At 45.3% G+C, this 27736-nt stretch overlaps 1 protein-coding gene across 1 annotated transcript; it reads left to right on the plus strand.

Moving 5' to 3' along the window:
* The first annotated feature begins 4663 nt into the window (after nt 1-4663).
* Nucleotides 4664-27736, plus strand: METRNL (meteorin like, glial cell differentiation regulator). Its single transcript, XM_054393872.1, has 4 exons — nt 4664-4776; nt 10379-10767; nt 26448-26507; nt 27211-27736. Exons 1-4 carry the CDS (start codon nt 4664-4666, stop codon nt 27525-27527), a joined length of 879 nt encoding a protein of 292 aa, XP_054249847.1. The 3' UTR covers nt 27528-27736.

A 27736-nucleotide genomic window follows, 5' to 3' on the forward strand; every position in this document is an offset into this window, starting at 1 on the left:
GCAACTCTAAGCGGGGAAATTTAAACCCCAAATTGTACGCATTAGCCAAACTACCAATTTGCCTATAATGCCAAAGAATTCATGGCAAGTGAAGGTCACTGCCCGCAGAGGTAGCATCCACCCCTGCTTTCACACTGCCTGGTGCAGCAGGAGCTGATAGACATAACTTCAGGTACACCCACTGGTTTGGCCACATCACAAGTCTAGGCATCTCCACTTTGTTATTTATTTATCATGGTGTTATGTTTTGTAATTAACTTCTTCATATAATGATTCTTTTTCTTTTTCCCTAGAGTTTTTCTGTTTATCTGACAATTAAGACTGAAAGTCTAAGTCTCACTTTTGTGCCTACAGCAAAGCTCATTATTTGGGTGGGAGCCGGTGGGGATCCCAACGCAAACATCCAGAGGCGGAAGCTGGATCGTGCGTGCAGCAGGAGCTGCCAGTTCAGTGGGTAGCTGTTTGTTCCAGGGCTGCCTGTGTGTCCAAGGGGAGAGGGGCAGCTTCGCTCCCAGCACTCCCCCGCCCCCTCTTTCAACACTTCTGTCATGCTGCCTCTCTCCTTAAAATGCAATCTCGAAACTGACACAGTTCCATCAGAAATCCTGCTGTCCTGAGACTTGATTTCAGGCATGCAGTTAACACGAACTTCTTCCATGAAACATTTGCCTTTTTTTTTTCTTTGTGTCGTTTTCTGTTACATTCCAAAGGCCAAAACTTTTCCATTTAAAAAATACTAGCAAGCCATGAGTAGCAGCAATTTAGGAGTAATAGGAACTATGCTGAGATACCGGCACTTACATAAGTAAGCAGGAATAAGCAGAAGGATGCAGTTATGGATGAGTGTATTTTCATTACTAGTTTTAATTTAATGAGAGCCAGTAACACAGTCCCTTCTCTCTGCACACAAAAATTTCCCACTCTCTGTTCAGCTGCCAAACTTCTCCCTGATATGTTCTTCTGTTTTCTCCTGTCTCCCAGATTTAACTTACAAATTGTTTCTTTCATATTAATCCTGTATTAATTTTCTATTGTCCTCTTTGTGGCTTGTTTTAATTCCTAGACCACTCTCTCCTCCCTCCTGCTTTGCTATGCATGCTGTCTAGCTATGGCTATTCCTTTCCAGAAAATACCCTCCTTCTCCTCCTTCCCCCTCCTCCTTTTAAAGTTTCAGATTTCCCTTCCTGGCAGCCAGTGAGGGGCTGCACACCATGCACTGGCCATTGGGTCTGCTCTGTAACCACAGAACCTGATTCACCTCCTGCAAGCTGAGTAGCATGAAAATAAATCAGCTGAGAGGGAGCTGGTTGGAAGTTGCAAAACACGGGGACACATGGTGAAAGCAACATACGGGCTGGGTAATGACCAGCATGGCTCTCAAGGAGTTTGGAGTTCTCCTGTATATATTCCCTATGGGACAGCAATGTTGAGTGAGACCTTTCATCAGATTAGCTCTGCCACACTGCTTTGCATGTTCAGCTGAGATGTGCTTAACCCAAAATCCTGCATCTGAAAGTGTTGTGCCTTCTGGCTGGGTCCTAGCTTGGCAGGAGAGTTTTGTCCCTAATACCTAGGATCTAAGAGCAGCCATGCTTTGAAGAAAAATGTAAGTCCAGATCTAAGCTTGAGCCCATCTCTAATCAGCACTGGATTTTGTTTTCTCCAAATCTGCACATTTGAGTACTGAAGGAAATTAGTCATCCCTCCTTCAACAGGTTCTCCTCCTGCAGCTGCCTGTTCTCCAAGTCTTTCAAAATCACCGCTGTTTGTGCCAGCATTTGTAGCTGCCACAAGCAAATACTTAAAGTGAATTTAGAAGCAAGTGTCTGAAGTGACTGTGTAGATCTTCATCTTTGAGTTGCTTCTTGAGGAAGGCAGTGGATCTTTTTTGGGATTGAAGTGTTGGAGTGTATGAAGCTGTTTCCAGAACCTGTATCTCCAGTTCTGCCACATTAGGCCAGTATAGTAACATAGTGGCTTCTTTTTTCAGAGCAGTGTGAAGCCTTCACTACAGAGGATTTATGTTTCCTTTAGACATTATATAATATTTTCCTCCCAGATTTCACTGAAGTTCTGCTCCTTCTGAATCGTAAATGCAAAAAAATTACTGTTCAGAATGTTCTCTCTTGAAAAGATGTTTGCTTTTCACAGCTCAAACAGAAAACAGCTCAGTGCATCCAAAAGCTGCCTCACCCTTTGAGCGTGTTCCCAGATCTCAGCCAAGAGCACTACTATGGAATAGCTGTGAGTAGCCGGAAGAGTATTGTGGGGATTGAGATGCAAATGAGCAAACCAAACAGCCCCAGTCACTGCAGAGGTTCCCTATCTCCTTCTGCCCCTCACTTTTGAACTGGGAAAGGCTTAACCTGGGCATGGTTCTGCAGCCAGGAACACAGGTCCTGTGCCCACAACCCCAGGCTCTGCACCCAGAATCCTTGGCTGGCTGTGCAGCCACGATCCTGGGCTTTGCTCATTTGTAAGACTCATCATCTTGGGGCAGATGGACTGTATCAGCATCATGAAGGCATGGGGGGCAGGAGGAGCTTTGAACTTCCCCCCCCCCCCCCATTGCTGTTATTTTTCTGTGTCCTCAGAACTAAATACCGCCACCTTTTCTGAGTTAAAAGATGAAGAATGAAAGCCAGAGGCAGTACCCCCTGCAAAACAGCACAAGCTGTTCTCTATCTTAAGAGTTCCCAGTTTTCAGACAGTTTCAAAAGTTCCAAAGTGTAACGTGAGCAGCTGCCTGGGCACTTGCTTGTTTTGTCAAACGCAGAGAGTTAGAATATTGCAAAGGAAATCAGATACAGTAAGTGGGTGGGGGGCCAAGGGGGGGATGTTGGGGAGGCATGCAGAGGGTCACACACATAAACACACCAGGGAATAAAGCAGTGCGGTGTTTTCTCTGTATGCTTTTCTTTCCAGTATGAGGGGAGGAAGCAAAACACTTTAACAAAACCTTCTTCTAAAGAAATAATCAAGGCACTGAGCTCTAAAGCCTGTGTCACTGCACACGACCAGGAGAATAAGGCATTTTGCATCACTGGGTGTTGTCATCACTTTGCTCGGTGTTGTCCCCGCATGCTAATTACATGTTTACATGCATTGCATCATTGGACATAATTACTGTAATTATGTTAATACTTCATAATCAGCAGAACAGTACCTGTAATTTACCAAACAAAACGACATGAAAAGCTAAACCCGCAAATGGAAAGGGACACACTGTGAAGGATTTCATCCTGGGTGCAGAAGCAGGCAGGAAGCACTCAGAGCTGTGATATCCTGGCTTAGCCGTTGGATCCTCCCTGGCAGCACCAGGACGTTTCCCAAGGTGGTTTAAAAGGCACCAAGGAGGGTAAGACACCAAACTGAAGAGGGTGTCAGTGTTTAATACTCATCCATGAACTCTCACCTAGAAAAATCTGTTCAGTGCCCTTAACAAAGCTGTGTGACAGACACTTGAGAGAACAACAAGAGGCTGAGAAACTCAGTGATCTGGAAATATTTTAACCCTTCTCCTATCTGTGGATGGCCAATATCAATCTCAACCCCCTTGATGGTTCTCTGAAAGAAATATGTGGCGCCTGGCATATTGGAATGCAGTCTGTATGCAGTTCCATCCTCTCACCCTACCCCATTCCCACATCTAGGGTTTTTTTCCCCATTTATCTTGGCCTGGGTAGTTTGGACTGATTCACCCCTGCACTTCCCTCACATCTTGGAAGGAATTTCTTTGCCTCTGGTTTTTGTGAGAAGAGTCTCTGCCACCAAGAGTTAAATACCTAAAGTCAGCTATTTGAGCATTAAACGAGACAAAGAGCTATCCAGAGTGGTCATCAGGTGTTGGAGAGTTTTATAAATAAGATCGAGTCCCAAGTGCTTCCCTGTAAGTGGAGACATGAGAAGGTTCCAGCAAAATCGTCAGCCTCCATCCATGCAGGATCATGCCCAGACGAAGATCCTGCTGTGGGCAGAGGAACCCACTGCAGCAAGGGTTACTCCTGGCACCTAACCATGTATAGGTGCCAGACAGTCACTGCTAGCACTTTTCCTTGCTCGGGGTCAGAGAGAGGATCATTGCTGGCACCTTGCTATGCACGGAGACAGGGAGAGGGTCGCTGCTGACACCTCGCCTTGCCCGAGGACAGGCAGTGAGTCACTTTCTTGGGATTTTTCCCGACTAAACGAAACCCTTTCCTTTCACCGGGCTCTGAGCATCACCCCTTCCCTGCACACCCCCGGCGGGCTTGGGGACAGCCTGCAGCAGGGCACCAGGAAGGACAGTGAGTTCACGGCCCAGGCCAGAGCACCTGCAAGGGGAGGCAGCCGTAGTTCCCGCATAGGGTGGGCCGGGCCGCGGGCAGCTGCGGTTCCTGATCCGCGCCGCGTTTTGCTCGCACAGCAAGTGCCGGCCCCGAGGAGGGAAGGGAGGCGGAGCCGGCTCTTTGCGGGCGGCTCGGGGAGGCCGGCCCGCTCCCGCCCCTCAGCTGGGAGCTCGCAGCGAGCTGGTGCAAACTTCAGAGCCGAGCTGTAAGCGGCGCAGCGCGGAGCCGGGCATGGGGTAGCCGCTCCGCCGTACTGTGCTCCTCACCATGTAGGCGAGCCTCCGGGCATCGCTCCGCGCCGCCTGCACCGAGTTCGTACCGGGCCCGGGGGGACCATGCGGAGCGCCCCGGCCGCCGGGCTCCTGCCGCTGCTTCTGGGGCTGCGGCTGCTGCTGAGTGGCGGCGCCGCGGCTCAGTACTCCAGCGACCTGTGCAACTGGAAGGGGAGGTGAGCCCAGACCCCGCCGGGATGGGGGGGAAGCAGGAGTTGCCACGTCTGTTCTCCCGCCCTGTCGTGGGAAGAAGTGGTACCGAAAACAAAAGGGAGAGTTCTCCCGCGGCGCAGAGCGCTGCGATGCCCGGCCGAGGCTTGGGGAAGAGAATGCGGCTCAAGGCGGAGAGCCGGGGCTGCCGGCCGGCTCTGCCTCTCTCCATCCGCCGCGGGCAGCCGGCCGATCTCGGGGGGCGCGCCGCTATGGCGCGGGGCAGCGGCCCCCGGAGCAGGAGAGGGATGGAGGGATCAGGGCGCGCTGGGCTCCCTTCTGCCCCGCAGCGCGGCTCGGTCGGCTGGGGAAGAGGAGGGCGGTGCCGTGTCCGCCGCGGAGAAGTTTCTCCCCGCGACCATCTTCCCGCGGCCCCCAGCGCTGCGCGCGCTCGCGGACTCCGCGGGGCTGGGCAGGCTGCGGCCGCGCCGCGTTCGGGGCAGCCCCGGTATCGCCCCCGGCTTCTCTCGCCGCTGCCCACTAGGACCGGCCCTGGGGTGCGGCGCACCTGCCCGGGTCCACCCGTCCCGCCACTTCGCGCTCAGCCGCCCCGCAGTCCTCGTTGCCGCTCCCGGGAAGCCATCCCGCACTTCGTTCCGCGGAGATGATGATGATGAGGAGGAGGATGGTGATGATGAATGAGCCCCTGGGATCAGGGGCTGGCACAGCGGCCTCGCTTCTGATTTATTCTAATTGCACTCGTTGTGAAACCTCTTCAGTTCTCAAGTGTTTATCTCTCAAATTATCTTTGCTTTAATTGTTTGTAATAAGTTTAACGTGTGTGGTTGGGGCTGTGACCTCCTCCACTGCTCACAGTTTTTAAGAAGTGACTCTGCTAACAAACAAGTGTTGCTGGGTCGGGCTTTGGTACTGGGAGAGTAAAATGTTTTGATTCTTACTAAGTAATTCTGTCAAATCTGACTTTCTTTAAAATATAAGTTTAGCTAGCTTGCATCAGTAGGGAATTTTGGAGTAGGGAGAATTCAAAGCAGGGAAACAGCTGGACTGACTTTCGACATAAGAATTTTTTTATCCATTACTTGCTGATGCATGCAGGTGCCTGGACTCTGACAACAGATTTGTGGTTAATTGCAGTGAATCCACTTGAAGGCAAGTCTGTTTGATAGACATCAAATGTGTTGGTTCTGTGGCAAACTCCTAACTGTATAATTTTGCTTTACCAACTTTCTCCCCACCCCAAAAGCTGTACCTACTTTCATCCCTAGGCATCCTGGCTGCGTATACTTTGCTGGACCTTACCACCTGGAACAGCAGTGAGGACAAACCCTTGTAATCCCATCCTGTTTGTCCTATTTTCTTGGAGCAAGTGCTGACCACCCATGTCACTTGAGCAGGGCTGAAATAAGCAGTGCTAAAGAGGTGATGCTTGGCAGGGGGAGAAGTGAAATATCATTTCCTGTAACTGAGTTTGAGGTGAACTGGTGATGCAAGGTTGGACTCACACCTGTTGTTGCTCTGGTGAGCCAAAGTGGTGACAGCTTCATGAGGATACTGTTGGAGGCACAGGGAAGGAACTGCACAGAGCAGTTCAGTTGTGGCCTTACCGGTAACAAATCTGTGTTGTCAGGAAAGCTGGCAATCCTCAGGCCATTAAGTATCATCTGCTTTGTCCTGAAAAACTAGCTGTTAAGAAGGAAAGAAAGGTAATACCAGTAAATACCACCCAATTAAATACTTCAGTGCGGACAGTAAGAGCTATATGGGTCAGAAAGGTTTTCCAAACAGTTGAGGTAAAAAGCATCACATAACTTCAAAACATAGTCTACATTAAAAATCCTATGAGCTGGAGTCCAAAATGTAGTCTGTCTTCCCAGAGTGAAGTTCTAAGCTGTCTTGTTTTGGCAGATTTGAGCCTAGTCATCTCTTACAGCAAACCTGAAGGTGTTTTCTCACTTTTATATACATGTCTATATTAAAAGCAACAGTCTTAGAAGTAGAATATTCTGCATGTTATTTTTTTCCACCATTAGCTTGTGGAAAAGGGATAAGCTTATGTCCCTGAGTATAGTACAAGTGCTTCACTAGGATTCTATAGGCAATCCTCATGCTTCCAGGGAAATGTGATGCAATGCACAGCTTGACACCTGCAGGTAAGTACACTCAACAGGCTATAGCAGCATCTTAATAAATTGCTTGGCAGAGAGCTTAGGGGAAAGCTTTGTTCAGAGGAAAGCAGAATCTTCACTATGGTGTCTGGTTGTTACTCTTGCTGCAACCAGCTTTTCTTACTGCAGTCACCTCTCAATACTTTGGGCAAAAGTGCTTCAGTGACATGCTGAGAATATGCTAGTCCGGTGGGTTATGCTGTAGGAGCAAGGATTCAGCTCTTGATGTGGCTGCTGGCATTCATCAATCCTGAGCTCTCTGCCACTGGATGCTCTGAAGAAGCGTTTATGCTCGCTAGATTGTCGTCTTTAATTAAGAACTCCAAGTTGGGAGCAAAAGTTCCCTGTGTCCATTGAGGAGTGTTAGAAGGACACAGGTACTTCTAGGGCTCTTTAGAGCAATGTAGTAGAAAGATAAAGTAAATAGCTGAAGTAGTGTGAATGTTCCTTCTGCTCCCAAAGAACACCCGTTGCACCATACCTGTTTACTGCACTGATACTGTGATAGATCTTTCTGGGCAGATATAGGGGGATGGCTGAAACCAGAAAGCAAGAAAAGTGAGGAGACAAATGCAGAGATTCAGGTTGTCCTCATGGATTGGTATGAGGAAGTAGTGCTTGTTGTAGAAGTCCCAATAAACACCACATATTTGAATGGGAGGCTCATCCATCACTGCAACCATGAAACAGCTGTCCTATCTCCTTATATACTTACCAAAAAAAAAAAAAAAAACACCCAACCAAAAAAAAACAAACAAAGAAAAAAAACCAACAAAGAACCAAAACCCTCACAAACACTAATGAACTTGTGGGAGGAAAAAAAAAAAAGGCTCCTGGACCTCCAATAATTTATGGCCATAGTGTGTCTGATGACTGGCTAATGAAAACTAAACAAGACATTAAACAATCTCTCAATGTGGTGACATGTCATTTGGACAGAAAGCAAAGCAACAGGTTTTGCTGGATGATGGTGGTTGCTGTTAAGTAATGTGAGCACGTATTTTGAAATCTGCTGAACTTTGAGTCATCCTTTATTATACAGCTTAATGTGTACAGGTACTTGTGCTTGATGTATCTGTCTAATGGCATCACTCTTGCCTGTGGGATATAATTGGCTTTCAGAAGATAATTTCAGAGTCCACCCTGTTTTTTGTTTGAACAAAATGAAGGTTAAGGCTTTTTCCTCTGGCAGAAATTCACAGCCTCAGTGGTGTTGGGATCACTTGCAACAGCAGTTTCACTGCATGAGTTCAGAGTTTTGCCTCTGGTACCTTCCTTCTGTTTAAGCACTCAGACTCCAGAGTGGAATTCGCCAGTATAAGTCCTTCAATACCTCTGCAGCTTGTTTTGTGATGTCTTGAGTAGGAATAAGTTATGTGTGAGCACAGTTTTTTTGCCCTTTGCTGAGGGATAAGCTTTACACTCTTTAATTTCACATAAACAGACTTATGTGTTTTCTGTTGAGTGGCATCACGTGCATGCTGTGGTGAAAACTGATTTTGTGGGGTAGATGTGGATTTACAGTCAGCTTGAAATATCCCCTTGCAAGTTAGGTTTCCTGAATGTGTTAAGTACTACTGAATTTGAGGGCAACAAAGGGTCCAAAAACTTGCCCCCTCTTTTCTCCTCATCTGTGTTTTTGCTGTGGATTTCAAGATTATTCAAAAGCATGTGGTTTTAGGCACTATTGTTATTAAATATGACTTTTTTTCCTGCGCTTCCTCATGTAACCTCTATCAAGTAGGTCACACTGACACTCATAATAATGAGTCACATCAACAGTAAATGCAAACCATATGTTTGTTGGGTTTTTTCCCCCCCTTATTTTACACATGGCTTCTTGTTACTTTCTAAATGCTGACTTGAATTTAAACCCTATTCAGCACCTGAATATATCTTTGGGATGAGGAACGGTGTGTTTGGAGATTTCTGTTGAGAAACCAGAACTTGTGCTATACTAAAATATGTTCTTTGCCACAGATTTCCTGTATAACATCAGATGAGTCACTTAATCCTTTTAAATTATTCTTTTTCCCTGTTTTGGTTCATCTGCCTACAAGTGGGAATGTTGTGAAGCTTCTCTAAAGTTCTGCAAAGCAGACTCATGAGCTGTGTTGAAGAATTTTATTTTGGGTGGTGCTCTGCAGGCACAGCGTAGAAGATGCTTATGTTTGGCAACTGGTTGTGCAAACTGTAGGAGGAGAAGCAGGCTTGATGGTGAAGTGATTTGCTCATACTTGCATAATAGCTTTGTGACAGGACAGGGGCCAAACAATTTTTGCCTAATGACCCAAATACTGCAGCAAATAAACCAGGCTTCCTACAACTCTCTTTTAACTGGAGTGCCTACAGCATGCAGTGTCATATTAGTGCTTTGAGTCACTTGGGGTGAAGAACCTGTAGGGTTGGTCCAGCACCAATGCTGGGCACCAAGGGTTGTTTTGAGCTGTTTTCAGTTTAGGCTGTGGGCAAGCAAGTCACAGGGATTTACTCATTGTCCTGCTTAAGCATGGCAGTTTGCTCTCCTTTTGCTAGCAGTTAGCTCTGGAATCCCCATGTTGCTCTCCTGTCTCATCTCTGTTGTGGTGTTAATTTTTGGCCATGGAGCTGGGTAAGGACACAGGACTGATGGTGGCCCTGTGCCTCAGCAGTAGTAACTGGCCGTGTGTTCCTTTGTTTTTTGCTGAACCCCCACAGCTGGGTGTCAGCTCTTCGCCCACCAGCACTGGGCAGTAAAATGATATGCTAAACTGAAACCTCATACTGGGGAGGAGTGGGGAAACAGGTACATACCAAAGAAAGCAGCACAGTTCAGTGCTTCCCCAGCTATGACTGGGGTGTGTCTTCTTTCTTCACCCTACATCCCAATTTGGAGATTTGGGCTGCCCAGCTGGAGCAGAGGGTATCAACAGCACCCACAACATCCCTTTGGTGCAGTTCATAGTGTAAGCTTGGCATCCCTCCCAGTTTCAGATCCATTGGACTTGGAAGGGGAACAAAGTACTTGGGGGAAAAAGGTGGAGTTGGATCTGCGAAGCTGGAGAAGGTGCTGGTTTAAGCCCCCAGGAAGGGAGTTCAAGCGTACGTGTTCCACTCAGTATGCACCAGGTCATTTGCCACAGCTCAGCTGATGGGCAGTAACTGGGGCTGTGGTAATCTAATTGCTTTTGATCATGTGCTTATATCCTATTTAATTCTGAAGTCAATTACTAGTGGTTTGACTGTTTTGGGGGGGGGGGGGAAGAGGATTTAGAATTATACCATAATACTAAACTTGTAAGAGACAAGCACTTCTGATTGCTGCTGAGCTGGATGGTCTGATCCTCAATGCTGTCATAAGTTTCCTGCAGTTGTTGATGTGGGTCTTTGAAGGTTTGAAGTTATGACAGTCATGTTACTGGCTCTGTCATTTCTCTAACTTTCCCTTTTTTTCTTTCCCCAGTGGCTTAACTCATGAGTCTCACAAGAAGGATGTTGAACAGGTCTACCTCCGCTGTTCTGAAGGGTCGATAGAGTGGATGTATCCCACAGGAGCCCTCATTGTCAACCTGCGACCCAATACTTCACCTGCCTCTTACAAACACTTGACTGTTTGCATAAAACCCTTCAAGGACTCTGCAGGAGCAAATATTTATTTGGAAAAAACTGGAGAACTGAAACTCTTGGTCCGAGATGGAGATCGCAGCCCCAGTAAGGTGTATTGCTTTGGCTATGATCAGGGGGGCCTGTTTATTGAGGCCACTCCTCAGCAGGACATTAGCAGGAAGATTACAGGCTTCCAGTACGAATTGATGAGCAAGGGGATGGCATCTGATTTGCACACAGTTTCTGGTGAGTTCTGGGATATTGGCCATATCTTCACTTAGTGTATTGGATGTATAACAGATGGCAGTGAGCGAAGGGGAAAGCAGTTGGGTCTGAATTTCATGTGCTTTTAAGGACATGTTTTATAAACAGACTAGTATTGATTTTATTTTTTTAATGGTTTGTTGTTGTTGTGTTTTTGGAAGCTGGTAGCACAGGCTGTATTCCAAATGATTTGTAAGGGTTACACTGTGAACTTTTCTTCCCTGAACAGGCCTGGGGTGAATCCCAGGAGCTGGCTTTACCCTGCAGTGAACTCCAGTGTGAACTGGGCTTCCCAGCCCTGCTGTAACAGTTTTCTAACTACTTTTTAACTCAGTTTTTAAGACCTTGCTGCATGTTTTGAATAATAAACATTTAAACAAGGAGGAACTCCTTTTCCATGGAGGGTTTTTTTTCCTCTCTGAAACTACTGCTACTTGCTGACCTAATTATGGCTTTTTTTTTTTTTTTCCAAACAAGGAAGATGGTGTGTTCCTTCCTCAGCTTTGCCTATTACATTTTCTTGAGCATTACTGTGCCATGGCAGAGTTCTTCAACACCATGACAATACTTTCACAGTGCCAGCGTTGTCTTCTCTGTCAACCATTATGAAAAGCTAGTATTGTAGGGAGGAATTTTACACCAACTAGAAGCTTGTAGGAAAAGGGAGTGGACAAACTGAAAGAGCTGTAAAGTCTGATGCTAAATCGCATGTTAAACACCATTTGGGAACAACAGCTCTAGGTGTAACCTAATTGTGCTAATCAATTACTTTGAGAAGAGTTAAAACTAGCATTTCTGGAGGATGGTAGGGGGGTAAGGGGAAATTCTCTTCAGATTCTCTATCAGCTTCATGCATCTCCTCCATTCAGAATTGCCTCTAGCTTTTATCATTGAATCCAAGGAGGGGAGATTTCCAGAATAGCCTGGGGAATGGCAGATCTGGGGTAGTTTGTCCCAGATGACTGGGGAGGTTTCAAGGCTTAGGTATTTTAAGTGGGGGAGGCCGTGGTGTCAACCACGTTTCTCTTTTGAAATAGTAGAGAGTGAAGGCAGCCTGCTGGAGGGGAGATGAGTCCTCACAGCATATTTGAGATGGCTTGGCCCAGGGTAAAACTCGATGTAAAGTGAGCCCAGGATGCTGAATGTAGGCTGTCTAGGTTCTGCAGTAGTGGTGCCATGTGCTTTGCCTGAGATGTTACTTGATAAGCAGTGGTGTGGCTAATTAAACTGCAGCTGTATCTCCCAGGCATTGCATTCCTCCTCCTTTTTTTGGGATGATTGCAGAACTTGAGTCCCATCCTTTCCCCTCCCCTAGCTCCCTTCCACACCAGGACTCTGGATTTCTGTGTTTGTGTATTTGTGTACACTCACTGCCTTGCTAACGCTTAGGTGTTGGCACAGCAGTTGAGATGTGGGGTGGTTGTTTTTTATTTATTTATTTCATTTTACAGATCTTGGTTGGCCTGAGACAAACAGTTCTTACCTCAGTGAGACGTGACTGGCTGAGGGCTAATGCAGTAACCCCAATAGCTGGCAGATGGCGTGTTTGCCATTGAAACAAAAACCTGTAAACACAGCTATTCCAAGATTAATGTTCCTTTTTCACTCTTGCTGTATATGCACCTTGTAGCTTAGTATCGAGGGTTCTGCATTTTAAGCAGGCTTCTGTGCCTCTACTTTTTGCAAGCACTGTGAAAGAAGCAGGGCATCTGCTGCCCAGTAAGATCACTTCTGCAGAGATGAATATGCTGTGCAGAATGTTAGCTATGTGGTAAAATTCCATTGCAGAAGACATTAAATACATTGTTTAATTAGTTATTTGGAGAATGTTCCCAGATTCAGTGCTTCTTTCTTTGACAAGCTGTGAGGATGGAGACACAGGCAGGCTAGTGATGAGTCACTTAAACTTAACAAGAAAAGTCCTAAACTTTTTTTCATTCATTCTTTCTTTATTTTTTTTAAGTTGAAATTGCTTTTGCATGCAGTAAAAAATTATATATGAGGAACAGTGCTCATCACAGCTGATTTTAGTTTGCACATAGCTAGGGTTGCTCCCGAGCTTTGCTAATATCAAGAGGACTCACTGCTGGCACACTTGACATCACAAGCCAGCACCAACTGCTGCATTTTCAGAACTAACTGCTCTTCATTCCACATAAAACCTTGAAGACTTTTAAAGCTAATGGGAGTTGTCTTCAGCAACTTTCAGAAGTCAGACTGAGGACCTACTCCAATTACAGCCTTCCTTTTTGATAGGCATATTAAATCACTTTTTCTGTGACTGCTGTATTTCCAGCTGTAATAGACACTGGTTGAATATCAGTGCTGTCCTATAAAACAATCTGGTAGGATATCTGCTTCACGCTCCAAGTGTCTTGTTTGCACAGAAGAAGCTCTTTAATAGTTCATCAGCAGAGCCCTCAGGGCAAATTAGGGATCTCTATTGTGTTTTAAATTATTTCTCTTGCCTTTTTTTGGATTCCCCAGACTCTGGGGAGGGGCAGCAGGGGGGTGGAAAGACGATGGAAATGCCATACATGACTCTTTCCACTACTCAGTCAGATGAGCACTTTTATTCTCCTATAAATATCTGTATGTCTGGGGAAACTGCCAAATAGCTGCCTTGTGAGGCTTCTTTAGAGCAATATATTTGGGACTCTTTGCAGTTTGTGGACCTCCTTTCTTCTGGAGCTGCTTCTAGTTTGTCTGTGAAACCTCCAAATAAATGCCCTTTACTGAGCTGCTCGTTTGGAGAGGAAGTTTACAGTCAATTGACTGTAATCACTGGTGGCTGCTTCATCAGAAAGGAGGCTCAAGCCAGAGGCAAGAGCTGACCTTAAAGGAGCTGAAAACTGTATTTAAGGTTCTTTATTTCTCTCCAAGCACACTTTGGATCTCCTGAGGTCCCTTCCAACCCCTATCATTTTGTGTGCGTCTGTCCCTTGCTCACAAATGTGGCTTTCAGTGTCTTGGCTGTTGCATGCTGGAAAAACCAAGCCTGCTCCTGTCTCAGCTGGCGTTTGACAGGGCTCAGCAGAGCTGGCAGTACATGTGAAGAGATAAGAGATGTGAAATGCTGTTGCAGATGGGGACTGAGATGTGCTGACAGGGCTGGGCAGAGGACGCCTGTGCACTTAGTGCTGCAGTGCTTCATCTGATGATGAAGGACGAAAAGTCACAACTATTGCACCATTTTCACAGGACTGGGGAGCAGGGGAAACAACTCATAAAAGCCCCAGGTGTGGGGCTCAGGAATCCAGCCCTTTCCTTGTGCAATAACTACTTGCTAACAACTTCTCCCCACTTTCCCTAAATGGTGTGTTTGTTTCCTGGTGATAATTATTGGACTCTGCCCTTGAATTTACTCTCTCTTCCTAACCTGGCATCCCAGCTCAGATTAAAGAGTATAAGTCATCTGTTTAATGCTTTAATGACCTGTTGTGTCCTCAGAGTCCTGACATTGCAGGGTGCATCAACAAATCAACAATGCTTGGCAGGGTGCCTGTGGTTTAATTAGAAAACCTCAAGTTTTATTAGTTTACAGTCACTCTTTCCCACTTAATCAGAGCCTAGCAAATAATTCAGTAGGAAACATACAGAGGTTCTGAATTGGCCTTTCTGTTTTCTCTGGAAGGCTGAATGGCAGAGTGCAGTCTTACAGTTTTCCAGATTTTGGGGGCTGTAACCCTTCTCTTGGCTCTGAGTCTGCCTTATCCCATTCTCTCAAAACTCCCCTATTTGTAGGAAGTGTTTGTAGTAATATGCTAGGCCTTCATCCAGATTGCTGAAATTTGGTAAGGGAAGGTTTTCACTGTGATAGGCACAAGCAAAAAAGCACATCCATAGAGGTTTGTAGGCTCTTCAGCTTGGAAGAGGAGTGAAGGCAAGTGTGCTACAGTGCTTGTCACCACTTTATTCCCTAAGAAGCATCACCCTGACAATTCAGACATCTCGATGGGTGCATTGTCCTCTTGATACCTAAAGCGAGGGGTGACTGAAAGTGCTTTTGATTTCAGATTAGGTTTTTTATTAGATAGACCCCCACATAATTCCTAGCTGTACTGATGGTCCATTAGCTTCAGCTCATACTTGCAGTAAGGCTGTGAAGCCATGGTGTTTGCCCAACTGAAGAAGTGAGGCACTATGACATTTTGGCCTGAGGCCATTTGAGAAGCAGCAGAACTCGTTTAGTTGTTGAATTCTGTTGATTCTAATCTTTTCTGCTTCTGCTGGAAGAAAACACTCTGAATCTCTGCTGTACCACCTATGCTGGCAAGTAGACAAAGGTTTTGGCAAAAGTGTTGTTTGTCCATACAGTTCATACAAGATTTCTGAAGGGGAATGGACCCACATGAGTTGCTCAGCTATAGTGGAGCAGTGTTCCTGGTCTAGGTGTACCTTACACCACAGCAAGCTGCTTGGATTATGTTCCTATGAAAAATGTGAAGGTCCCTTGAGAGCAATTTGTTTTTTAATTTCCTCAGCTTCTGCTCAACTAGTCTGAAACAAGAATCTGTAGGTCTGACCAAGTGTTTTTAGAGTCCTCTTCCCCTCTCCCATCAAGCCACCTTTAGTTTGTTACCCAAGTCTGTGTTTCAAGAGTGTTATAGCTCTGGATCCAGCTTTCTGTGAGCTGTGGAGTTTGCTTTTCCCACTGCAGGCTCAGGGGATGTCTGTAATGTGGTTGGTAGAGCTCAGGAGGTAAATTGGAGGCCCTTTCATTACCCACCTGCTTTTGTGTGTAGTAAAGAAGTCAAACTTTAACAGAAATGTCCCTTTATCTTAATGGCATCTACTGACTTAGTGCAGGTTCTAGTAACTGTTTTATACACTTTCTTTTTTAATGCTGAGTACCTGGTTGAGAATATTAATAGATAGAAGGTGCAGCACTCCAGTGGGTGTCTGAAAAACCAGGCAAAACCGGATAAATCCAGTTAACTAATTACCAGTACCCAGCTATTTCCTGTATGCTGTTAATTCACTGGCCTGAGAAAACAGATTGGAAATTAAGAAAGCTCATAAATATTTGGGCTATGCCAGTGCTACTAACAGGCAACTTTTTGAAGCACCCCTCTTAACTTTTGATCTCTGCTGCAGTTTGGGCTTGGCAGAGGTGGGGCACCAGTCTGCTGTACCTCTGCAGGCATCCTCCAAGAGTGCTGTCCTTGCTGCAGCTTGCAGGCTCCTAATCTCATCCTTTCCTCTGGTTGCTCCCAAGTGTCCAATTTGCTTTTTCTTTCTTGGAGGCTGAATGCACCATTAAGCTTTGTAGCCTGAAGCAGCAGATGTGCTGGTGTATTTTTCACCTTGTCAGAGCAGAAACACTCTTGCTTTTTGTCACAGAGGCCAGTGGGCAGAAAGCTGTGGCTGGTGTGCCCACTCTGCCAAGGTATTCACAGGATGGAAATCACAGCCTGTCCCCACTCTGCTCATCAACTGCCATTAGCAGGAGAGGTGATGAAAGAGGTGCTTGGAGCACTGAAGTCCTCATGACCTTTTATGCTTAGCACAGGTTCTGCTTGAGTCATTGTGACCATCTGACATGCTGGCACTGGGCTACATGGCTACATTTTTTAAGATAGTTTTTAAGAGCATATGGCTGAACAGTGTCATGGGTTGGCATCTGAAGTGGTCAGGCTGGCTGCTACTGTTTAACAGAGCCTAGAATGGGTTTAATTTTGAGGAGGTCAAAACCTGTTCTGATTATTCATGTATCTAAAGTGGTCAGAGCAAAGCAAAGGCTTTCATGTTGTGTGAAATGATTTCCAAGTACAGTTCTGATGTTTGGGGAATGCACATGCTCTGCATGTTCCTAAGCTGAGCAAGGGTGATCTGAGCCTCAAAAAGGTCAAAAAAGCTGATCTGAGAAGTTGTCACCTAGAACAAACAAACAAAACACACACAACCAAACCCAACCCCCAAAAAACCCAAACAAACAAAATCCACCCAAATTGGAGGGATGCCCTAATTTAATCTCTTTCCCCAAGAAAATGAGTTTGACAGCAGTCTCCTCTAGCTCTCCTTGTCCTTTGATGTTGCCACGACAGTAGCTGGTTTTGCAGTGGGCAGAGGAGGTGACAATGGAGCTGCAATGATAAATACACAGCTGCAGGGGACAGGGGGGAAGAAAATAGCTTATTTTTGCTAGACTGGCCACGAATGCCGTTAGCTGATTTCCCAACTCAGTGGGCAGTCAAAACCAATAAGCAGTCAGGTGTATTGTCTGGGCAGCTGGGGCTCTGCTTTGCGCTGACCTTTATGTACTACAGAAGATAGTCCCTCAAACAGATTTGCAATCCAACGGTGTTGCTTGGCAGTCTTTAATAATGCTCAGTGCTTGCTCTGCAAAACTGTTTAGTTTGCTAATTCCTGAGGCTGTAGTCAAAGAAGGGCTGGGAGGGCGGGGGAACCACATTCCTCTTCCCGCCCCCCACCTTCCCTGAGGAATAAGAAACTTACTCAAACACTGACCAATTTTTTTGTATTGGAGCCTTGATTTGCACGACAGAAAGCCTCTTTTGCTTTTATCTGCTCTAGAAGCCAGAAAATATACACTCTAATAGTGCACAGATATTTAGAAGCTACCCTGGACCCAAAGCTGTGAGAAGTTAAATCTGACCTTGGGAGGTTTAATATTGGGTCAGAAAAGCTGCTGCTGTATGACATGCAGCTTTGATCTGCAGTAACTTCTACTGATTCCAATTTGTGGAATGGGCACCTCCTCAGGTGTCTGTCTGCACTGCTCTGACTCCTAGATGGGTGTGGGCATTGACTCCTGGAACTGGTGTCAGCCCTGAGGTGTGCCTGTGTCCTTTCTGGATCAAAGCCCTGCTACTGGGAGACTGGTAGTGATAGTTAGTGCTGGGATCTACATGTGGATCCTGTCCTGGGTTTCCATTGCCTTAACCCTCTCCCCTAGATTGTTCCAGTTTGTATAAGGAAAAAAAGACCAAACTCTGTAGAACAGCTGGATTATCACAATATGACAAAGAAATGTGTGCTATTAAGTAAGGAAAGGTGCTATATGTTACAGCTTTCCTGTTACCTATAGAACATCTTAAGTGACTTTTTTGGGGGTTAACAGAACAGTGTGACAGCACTGACGATCTCACTGTGAGATGTAGCCCTTCCACAGTGAAAACTGGCCCTGTTCCTTCTGAGCTCTCCCACATACCAAAAAGATTTTGATTTCTAGAAACGGGAAGGAGAGACCTGTGTGGCTGTGAGTGCACATATGCTACTATTTCTTTTTTCTTTTTAAGTCTCACTTAATCTTTGATCTGTCATTACTCCACTCTCAGGGTTTAACTTTAACCAGCCACTTGTTACTTAATTCTATTCTCCTGCTCCATAGGAGGCATTAATTGACTGGACCAAAGAGGAGAGTGATGGGAAGGCTTTGGGTTCCTGGCAGATTTCCAGCCTGGTAGTGGGTGTTGGCTCCAGCCTCTCCCATAGTGCTGGCAGGGGCAGAGTGAAGCTCCAGCACCAGAGCCATGTTCCTGGCTGCACAGCTTCTCCAGGGCACCAGAGTGAAAACACCTTCCTTTTGCATTTTCTGCCTTGCAAGCACTGTATGAGATCTCAGCTGAGTGTTTTGATAGCTATCAGAGACAAAATCCAAACAAGACATCAAAACTTTCTTTATAACTTTGTTTTCCTTGATCTGATTACTGCATGCTTTCACAAGGCTTTGGAAGGACATGTTCTTTAGGAGAAAAAAACAAAATATTTTGTGAGTGAATTTCAGGAGGGGATGAGCCAAGCCACGAATCTTTGTGGAGTTTGAGTCAGAAGTATTTGCTGTGGTCCTGCACTGCTGGTGAGAGGATGGGCAGTGTAGAGGTGATGCTGCAGCTGCCTATGGTGGGGCAGCCAGGAGAGAGGTCCTGCCCCTGCCCTTCCTCTGCTGCAAGGTTGGAGAAGACCAGAGGTGTTCCTCAACCATCCAGATCCACATTCAGCACCATGTCCATCCTCATGTCAGCCCAGTGCTTCCCATTCCTACCTGCCTTGGGCAGCAGCAGTAGGTTCAAGAAAGGAGAGAGAGATTTCCTGTGACATAAATAAATGTATTTCTAGGTCTTTATATTGGTGTCTTGTGCACATACAGCAGCTTTCCTTTTTAGCTGCAGTTAGGAATGGGGAGAGAGAAAGCAGAGAAATGGTTACAAATGGCTGGTTGAACAGAAATGTAGACTATGAGAGTTGCAGAGAAACTTCATGTTTGCTAGGCTCTCTCTTTTTTGCTGCAATTCAGACAGAAGGAATTTAACTGAGAATGTGATCTGCTGAGTAGGGATTTTTAGACACAATACATTGCAGGCTTGACTAACTGGAGATTTTTATTAAGCTGGTGATGTAATTGGTAAATGTAGTAGCTTGGCTGAGAGTCGGTGCTGGTCCTGTTACCATTACATTGCTGCCCACCCCAGCACTGAGATTTGCTACAGCAATGTAGGAGTCCAAAACCCAGTATTGCTCTTCAGATGCTGCCATGAGACAGAGAGAGTGGAGGGAACCAGGATAAAGATGGAGGCTGAACTGTGCCTGTTGGCCCCATGTGACTGGAGGGGGGAGGCAGGGAAAGAAGCAGGCTGGTTTTGGGGACAGGCATTAGTTTTCCCTGATAGATCAATAAGCAGCCCTGAGGAGGTGGGACAGGAAGGAGTGTCTCAAAAATATGACACTTCTCATAATTTCTCCTAGGCTGATGCATCTCCTGCTCCTGGAGGTAGAGTTCAATAGTGTCTAAAGCTGCTTGAATAAAAACTGCTCTGTGGTTTGGTTTTGTTTTGTTTTTTTTTTAATTTATTTATTTTTAATAAATGGCTATTTGTGTTTCTAGCTGACCTTTCAGTTCATTTCTTGGAATGGGTGCTGCATCTTGGAACTCTTGACTCTGCAATCCCAACAGATCCTTACATGCTCTGTAGCTACAGAGCCAAGCTTCATTTTGAAAGCTGTTGCCAATGGATCTCGCCTAGTACCAAATCTCTTCCTCATGCTGTTTACGTAAATAGTCATCTTTGGTACTTAAGGACTTTAATACCCTCTTGGAAGATATTTCTGTGAAAAGATAAATTTCTGGTTCCTGGTCTCATGATCTCTTACCATGTCTCAGAACACAAAGTTCATCACATATCTAACGGTGAGGCTTACACTATGCTCTTTCTGTTCTTTCTTTGCAGGAAGGAAGTGGTATTCACTTGATTCTCTTGGCACTATCCATGCCACAGTATGTGAAAGTCTGCATTTCATTAAACTTATTTGCAGGTTTCAATTGTTCTTGGCTAGTATCTGTATTTTCCAGTTACTTCTGGAAACTGGTCCATGTGTACAAGTTGAACTGAATGTTAGAAATGAGCTAAAACAAGGGACTGGACTTGACTCTTTCTTTTCTGAAGAAGTAAAATCACCAATATCCCTGATTCATGTAAAGAAGCCTGGGGAGCATGTCCATTGCAGCATCATGATTTTGGTCCAACTGCTGGATCACCGTCTTGTCCTATGCCAAATCTTGGTGAGGTTTTGATTGTAGACTGAAGCCTTTGAGTTTTGTGGGTTTCCTCATGGTTTTTATTGTAAGCTGCTTTTTCTGCTCAGCACAGGGGCTCAGATTAACTTACAGCAAATATGGGGACAAATTCTTCTCCCTTCAGAGGAGCACTAAACTCTCTGTGTGTTATTCATAGCATTAATCTTCTATTCACTGAAGAAGCACAATCCCTTCAGATGCTGTGTCCAAGTCTTACTGAGCTAAGGGGCTGGGAGTAGCCTGACTTTAGCTCTTGTGTTTGCTCCCTGACTTGGCCTTTTCTTACTGACATGCTGGAAAGAGTGCAGTGCTTGCAGAAAGCCCTGAAACTCTACCCCATCCAAAGGCAGGAAAACCTTGTGAAACAAAAGAGTGATGAGAGACCTCCTCTGTGTGTTGTGACTGGGTGTCAGTAACTTCCAGCCCAGCTGTGGAGATGCTCTGTGTCATCTGGCCACATTTTCCCTCTGCTTTGCTGCAGGTATTAGGTTAAATGCAGGTGTGCTGGATGAAGCTCTGCTGGCCTGAGCTCCCAGCTAGCATGTTCATTGTCAATTTGAGATGCACTGAGGTGCAGATGCATTGATGTAGTTTAGGTGGTGTTTCAGTGTGGAGGTTGTGAGTGTTTTGAGATTGAATGTTATTTTGACTTTCTCAGGAAGAGCTTTCTGAGGGTGTGAGGAAAGCTGAAGGTGTATCTAGAAAGGGGTTAAGGGGTTGGCTAGTCAAAGCCTGGTAAACCTGACCATTTGACAAACTCTTGACCACCCTCACGGCAAAGTATCAGGTCATTTTGTTCATAGAATCATTTTGATTGGAAAAGATCTTTAAGATCCTCAACTCCAATCATTATCTAATATCTAACTGTCATATCCCTTAGTACCACATCTCTGCATCTTGTTTGAGATAGGAGCTGTGAGATGTTTGTTTCACGAAGTGCTGTCTCTTCTGAGAGAAAGCCAAGGCTAACTTAAGAAGAAATAATTATGAGGATTTATTCTACTTTTTAATCAGCTAAGGATCAGGGCAAGATTATTTTTTCTTGCTCATGTGATCTTTGTCCTCAAACTGTTGTCTCCCAACTAAATCACAGATCCAGTTATCAGTGGAGACACAGTAATTTCTGCTTAGGACTCAGAAAAATGACTGAGAAATGCACCATCATTGGAGAAACCACATCTCTATTTTTATGATCTGCTCTCAGAAGTCTACTCTGTGTTTCCAGGAAGGGGACTCGTCCTATGATGTCCTTTCCAGTATGGGTTCAATCACAGAGCTGCCAGCAAGAATTGAAGGGTGTGGGTGGGTGGGTTTTTTTGTTGTTGCTGTTCCATATGAACCAATGCTGATGTCAGCCTGAGAGCTTTCAGCCCAGAGATGGGTTTGCTGTGGCCCCACTCTGGTATGTCTTGAAGTGCTGCAGTATGGCCTAGCTTAGGTTAAAACAGCCTGGACTGCAACAAGACCGTTTGCATGTCTTCTGCTGACTGTGCAAGAAGAAAGATTAACTTCTTTTAATCAAAGGATTTGAACTTAGAACTAACAGAAAATAACACTCCAACCCTACCTGGGCCTCCTCAGTAGCTTTTGATACTGAAAAGGTCTAATTGCCTTTCAAAGAATTATTCAGAAAGACTAACATGTGGGTGATGTATGCCACGGAAACTAGAAGTGCAGATAAACCAGCTCTGTGCCTCCCTCCACCACCATCCTTTCCTCTACCACACCGCACAGGTTTGCAGGCGTCTTCATAAAACCAAAGGGTATTCCTCGGTGAAGTGGTTTTCTGCAATGACTTTGTGTCAAACATTTTCACTTCTGCTTGAAGGGTGTTTCTCTTCCTGTGTGTGTTGCCTGCTCGACAGAGGCTACCCAGAGATGTATGGTGGATGGAGAAGGTCTTTTGGGCTCAGTAAGCAGAGCTTAGGGAGAGTTTTTAGAGAGGTGCAGCCTGGTTTATCTTGTCTTGTTGATACTTATGAGGTTGTGGAGAGTGTTGAGAAAATTCAGGAGAGAGGAGGCTTCTGATTTAGGGGTTAGAAGCTGGTTTTAAGGTAAAGTAAGGTCAGTCAGACCCACGGGTGGCTGTTGAAACACAAGTGTTTCAAGATCAAGCCCATTCATGTGGCTTCTGCAGCACCTGTAGCCAGAGCCAACCCCTCTCACTTTGGATGGGTCCTACAGGGAGCTATGTTGGTGGCCCTTCAAATAACCCCCATCTCCTATTTGCAGAGAATAGAGGAGTTGCATGCAAATGTCATAAACCAAAGGAGGAAGAACTGAAGTTGTGTGTGTGTGTGTGCTGACACAGGACAGCAACATCTACCCACAGCTCTCAAGGCAGAGGAGACTCATGCTAAACTGGCACTAAAGGTGCACTTAAATCCATCCTCAATATTAGGGACGATCCTTTATAGACAACTCAGTTCTCTGGTGTTAGCTGAGCTAGGGATCTTCTGGAGCTCATGGCATCTCCTCAGTCCCTCTTTGAGTATTTCTGCCTCCCTGTGGAGAGGACCAGCATCGTGTCTGACAAAGCTGTTGGCCAACAAGTGTGGTCTATTGTTAGTATCGCCATGTCCTCCTCGGTAACATCAGGTTCAGAGGGCAAATCGCTCAAAGCAGCTGGGACATGACTGCTGGCTTGTGAGGAATGATGTAATTACATCTCCCTCTGCGGGGAGGTGAATAGAGAGGCCTTTGGAGGCACTGGACTGGGGGGGGTTGGAGGGAGAGGGCTGCCTCAGGTTACTTCAGGTCAGGATACTGTCAAAATCCATCAAAGACATTCCCAGGAGAGTCGGCAGCCGACGTGCACAATGCAGGCTTTATGCCACCGGTGGTGGAGTTGAGTTATAGGCATCTGGGGTTTAGAGACTTCAATAAAACGTTGCTTTTCTCTCTTTTTTTCTTTCCACCCTTCTCCTGCTGCTGTATGAATTAAGGCTCTTTGGCTTATTGAGTTTAAAGGAATTGGAGCAGCTGACGCTGATATTGTTGTTGCAAGTTCATAGACTTGCTTTTGGGTGCGAGAACCTGGGCAGCCCTCGAGACATCCCCAGGGATTCGGGCAGCTGGGAAGCACTGCCATCCTGTTTGGTACCTGGGCTCCTGTCCCCAGAAGAGGAACATCTTCACCTGCTATGTATGAGTGAAAGGCTTGGGGTATATTTTCTTCTTGTAGTTATAAGGATAGTTTCCTATTTTAGCCTGAGGTGCATGTGTCGTTTTGACCTAGTGATGAAGGAGAACACCTGCTGCCCAATCCCAGGGTGGAGAGTGCAGAACTGCAGCTAAAATCACAAACTCTTGGCATAAACACACAGATTCCTTAATGGCTGTGATTCAAAAGAAAGTATAGGCAGTGCCTCCTCCTAAGGATTTTGTTTCCTTTATGAGGCTGTGCAGGAGTGAAGCTTTGGTTGTAGCAAGTGAATGTTATTTGCTTTTTAATGGTCCATTTACCTCGGCAGTCAGTAATCCTTCATGACTCGCTTTCCATCTGTGCTTGCATACCTTGGTTTTGCCACTTGCAAGATATATTTGATACTCTGTGAATGCAGATGTGGGAGTTGTTCCACAGAAAAGGATTTCTGTTCTTCATATGTCTGGTATTGCAGTGATGGGTGGTGGTAAGTGGTTGTTAAATAAGCTTGTGTGCCACCAAACTGCTGTGAGTCAGCATGGATCTGAAGTGATGATCTAGTGTGAGCAATGCTGAGGACTTTTAATTTCCTTTTTCATTTAAAAAGTATGCAGGATTTTGCCTAGAGTCCACAATTAAGGTTATTTGATTCTGTGTATATGTGGAGATTTGTTCATTTGATTTATTATAGGGTCAGTCTATTTAAATGGAAGGAACCACTTTTAAAGCAGTTTGGTTTTCATCTTTAATGCCGTTTCTTGTGTTGCACTCCTTTAGGGAACAAAAATGGCTTAGTCATGTTGGGTTTTTTTCCTATTTTCTGATGGGGCTGGACAAACTACAGAGATGTCTGGTCTAAACCAAGACTGTTTTCACTCAGACTTAAAAAGGACAAGATGCCTTTTTATTATTAGACCTTTGCAGAACAAAATATGTGCAATCCAGTGTCTGAAATCCGACTGTGGATTTTCAGTATGTCTGTCATTTGTGCTTTGGTTTAGAGCTTCTGTCCAGGTGAAAACGCCATAGGATTCATACAGGTTTATAGGTTCCCTCCATTTGGTTGATCTAACTTAGGTCTTGATTTGGACAGATGGAGGCTGGGGAAGAAGGATATTAGCCCTGGATGAATTTGGTAGGTGCCACAAATGAAGCAGCTCCATAGTAAGGATCTTATGTGACTAATATAATTTTCTCTGTTTAATGGAACTTGGGTATTTGGTCTAGCCACTAATCAAAATCTCTAGTGTCTAAAAATTAAAGTATCTTTAGACTGAGTTTATTATAATACTCCAGTTATGCACAGAGTTTGGCTAGTTCTGTATTTCCCATGATGCTTAACAAGTTTCCAAACTTTTCCTAAAAAGAGAGCTGAAATCCTATGTGGGGAAAAGAAGGGTGGTAAAGGCTGACTTGTCTGAAGGCCCTGAAGGCATTCAATCTCTAATGTCCAATTGATTCAGTTGCTTTAATAAAATTATTTTGCCTATCCCTTATCTCTTTTAGAGCTTTTTAACCTTCTTGAATTATTCCTTCAAATATCTTTGCCCAGAAATGTGCATTTTATGTTCTCTTTAATCCTATTAAACAGCATGTTTCACTGTGTATTAATCATCTGACTGGGGCAAATTTGGATTTGGTTCAATAATCCTTCTTTCTGGATTGCTGCCTTTCTGGGACCTTGGAAAAAATAAGAGATTTGCTGTGTCTTATGTTAGAATGGCTTGTGCTGTCCAACAGAGGAGGGTTCACGGTGGCTGAGTGTCACAGGCAGCCACTCCACGTTGTTTAGACTACTTTGAATCTGCTTCTTAGGGCAGTGGATAAACTTCTCCAGGAAGCAGGCAGGGGTGAGAGGAAGGGTGTGACTTATTTGTGAATCTGGTAACTTAAGTGTTTTCAGATGTTGAGGTTCAAAAACTAAATTTTTTTGAGGGTGGGGAGAAGTGGGGTGGCTTTAACTTGGGGGTTGGTTGTGGAAAGCATGATGAAATAAGCTGCAGCTCCTATGCTTTGTCTCATCTCCAGCAAGAGCTCTGCTTTGCTGTAGGCTTTGCCTGCACTAACCCAGACACTTGGTGGGTTTTCATTTTTTTGACTGAAGTGGAAGTGCTGCTTCAAGATGACATCAAGTGAAAGCTGTGGGCTCTGATCCTTGGGCCACTGGTGGATAGACTTAATTAACTGGGCAGGGCGGACCCTGAGAGTAAGCAAATTCCTGAACCCAACAGGGTATTAGAGAAACATCTGTACTGCAACTACAGTACCTTCTCCTCAGAAATAGCTGGCTGAGTACAAAGAGGAACCACATTCTTGCATTGATTAGATTAGTGCAGATATCCAAATGTTTCCAGCAGTACAGGAAATGGTCTTTGTGCTGCTTGAGCTCGAAGAGATCGAGCTCAAGGGCTCGAGTTTCCGCTTTGCCTCGACGCCCTCAAACACATGCGCTGGGGTTTTTTCCTCCCCTCTTTGCCTCTCCTACTCTGTAACCTCCTGGATCTTTGATGTGGTGATCGACTCAATGGCTTGTGAGATAGTCCAACAACATTTGGTAGAAATTGTAAGAGAGAAGCTTTGCCATCCGAGTTTAAAAGGCACATGATCTTCAAAGCCTTTTCGAGAGCTTTGAATCTACAGCAGAGCTTGCTGCAGATGCACACAGTATCCAAACATACTCTGCATAAGCACAGCAAGTGTGGGGGGTGTTTGCTGGATGATGGATCCCAGCAGGAGCCTTAATGAGATTCATATTCCTACTTCAGTACAAAAATGACATGGGGGCTAAGGGCTAACCCCCTTTTTTTGTAGCATGGTTGAGATGTGACAGGTCTTTGGGCCACTTGTCTCTGTGTCATGCACACTGGGGGGTCTCTGTGTGTCTCTGTGTGTGTTTGTCATGTTTTTGGTTAACTTAAATGCTGGTTTGTTGATTTGCTGTCATCTAGACCTCTGCTAATTCTGCCCCTTTCTCTCTAGCTCCCTGCCGACCATGCAGTGACACAGAGGTCCTCTTGGCTGTCTGCACTAGTGACTTTGGTGAGTTGTTCCTTCCTCCTTCTCCCCTGGGTGGCTCACTTGAATGTGACTTTCAGAAACACTGGTGGACACCTACTTAGGCTTTGCAACTTCCACCAACTGTAAATGTGGTCTGAAGGGGATGTGTGCATGGGAGGGGGAGTTGTATATTGAGTGAAGGACCTCAAAACTACGTACTCAGCTGTCACTTCCCGAGGGTGGATGGAGAACAACCCAGCAATCACAATGGAAGTAAAAGTTCGAACACTTAGATGCAACTAAGAGTGGCCTTTACTTGCTGCCCTAAATTGCACTGTTGAAGAAAGACCAAAAATTTCAAGAATTTTCTGTGCTTCCCTTTTTACAGGGGAAATTAACGTTAACTGGTATCTGTAATGACTGAAAAACAGTAAAGGAGCATTAAGTATGTATCTGGATAGATCTCTTTGTCATGATGGATGCTATTTTTCTGCTGTAATTATTTATGTGTTCAAATTTAATTATGTGGACAGGTTACAAATATAAACTCTAGCAAATACAAATGTATGCTGGAGGTTACTGGTAGGAACTGGACTCTGAAAATAAACAAAGGACCAAAATTAGGGCTTCTGTAGTGAACGCAGTCCCCCTTCAACTGCCTGGCTGCATGGGGCTGAGTTTGGATCTGGTTCTTCCAGAGAGGGGTTTTGAGTAACTCTTCCTTATCTCCTTTCCCTGTTTCCAGTGATCAGAGGCTCCATTCAGGATGTGACAAACCAGGCAGAAGAGCAAGAGTCCGTAATTCTCGTCAGTGTAAACAAACTGTACAGGCAGAAGAGCAAAGTCTTTCAGCTCACAGGGGAGAGTGGGAACTGGCGAGGACAAATAAAGACCCTGCTGGAGTGTGGGGTGAAACCAGGAGACGGTGACTTCCTTTTCACAGGACGCATGCACTTTGGGGAGGCCAGGTTAGGCTGTGCCCCTCGTTTTAAAGACTTCCAAAGGATGTACAAAGAGGCAAAAGACAAAGGGCTAAACCCATGTGAAATTGGCCCAGATTGAACTCCCCTGTTTGGCTGAAGATTGCTTTTAACATCAGGTCAGGAATATTTCCTGGCCGTGGTGAAAACTCTGAACAAAACTGGTAACTGAGAGCATGACCAGATCTGGAGTGCAGGCTGAGACCCCACAGGACACATCTGCAGCCTGCAGTGCTGTTAGACTGGTGGAAGCTACAGAGGTACGAGCTCAGAAGGCTGCCAAGCAAGCAA

Source organism: Indicator indicator, chromosome 29 (assembly GCF_027791375.1).
Source record: "Indicator indicator isolate 239-I01 chromosome 29, UM_Iind_1.1, whole genome shotgun sequence".
NCBI classification, from domain to species: Eukaryota; Metazoa; Chordata; class Aves; order Piciformes; family Indicatoridae; genus Indicator; species Indicator indicator.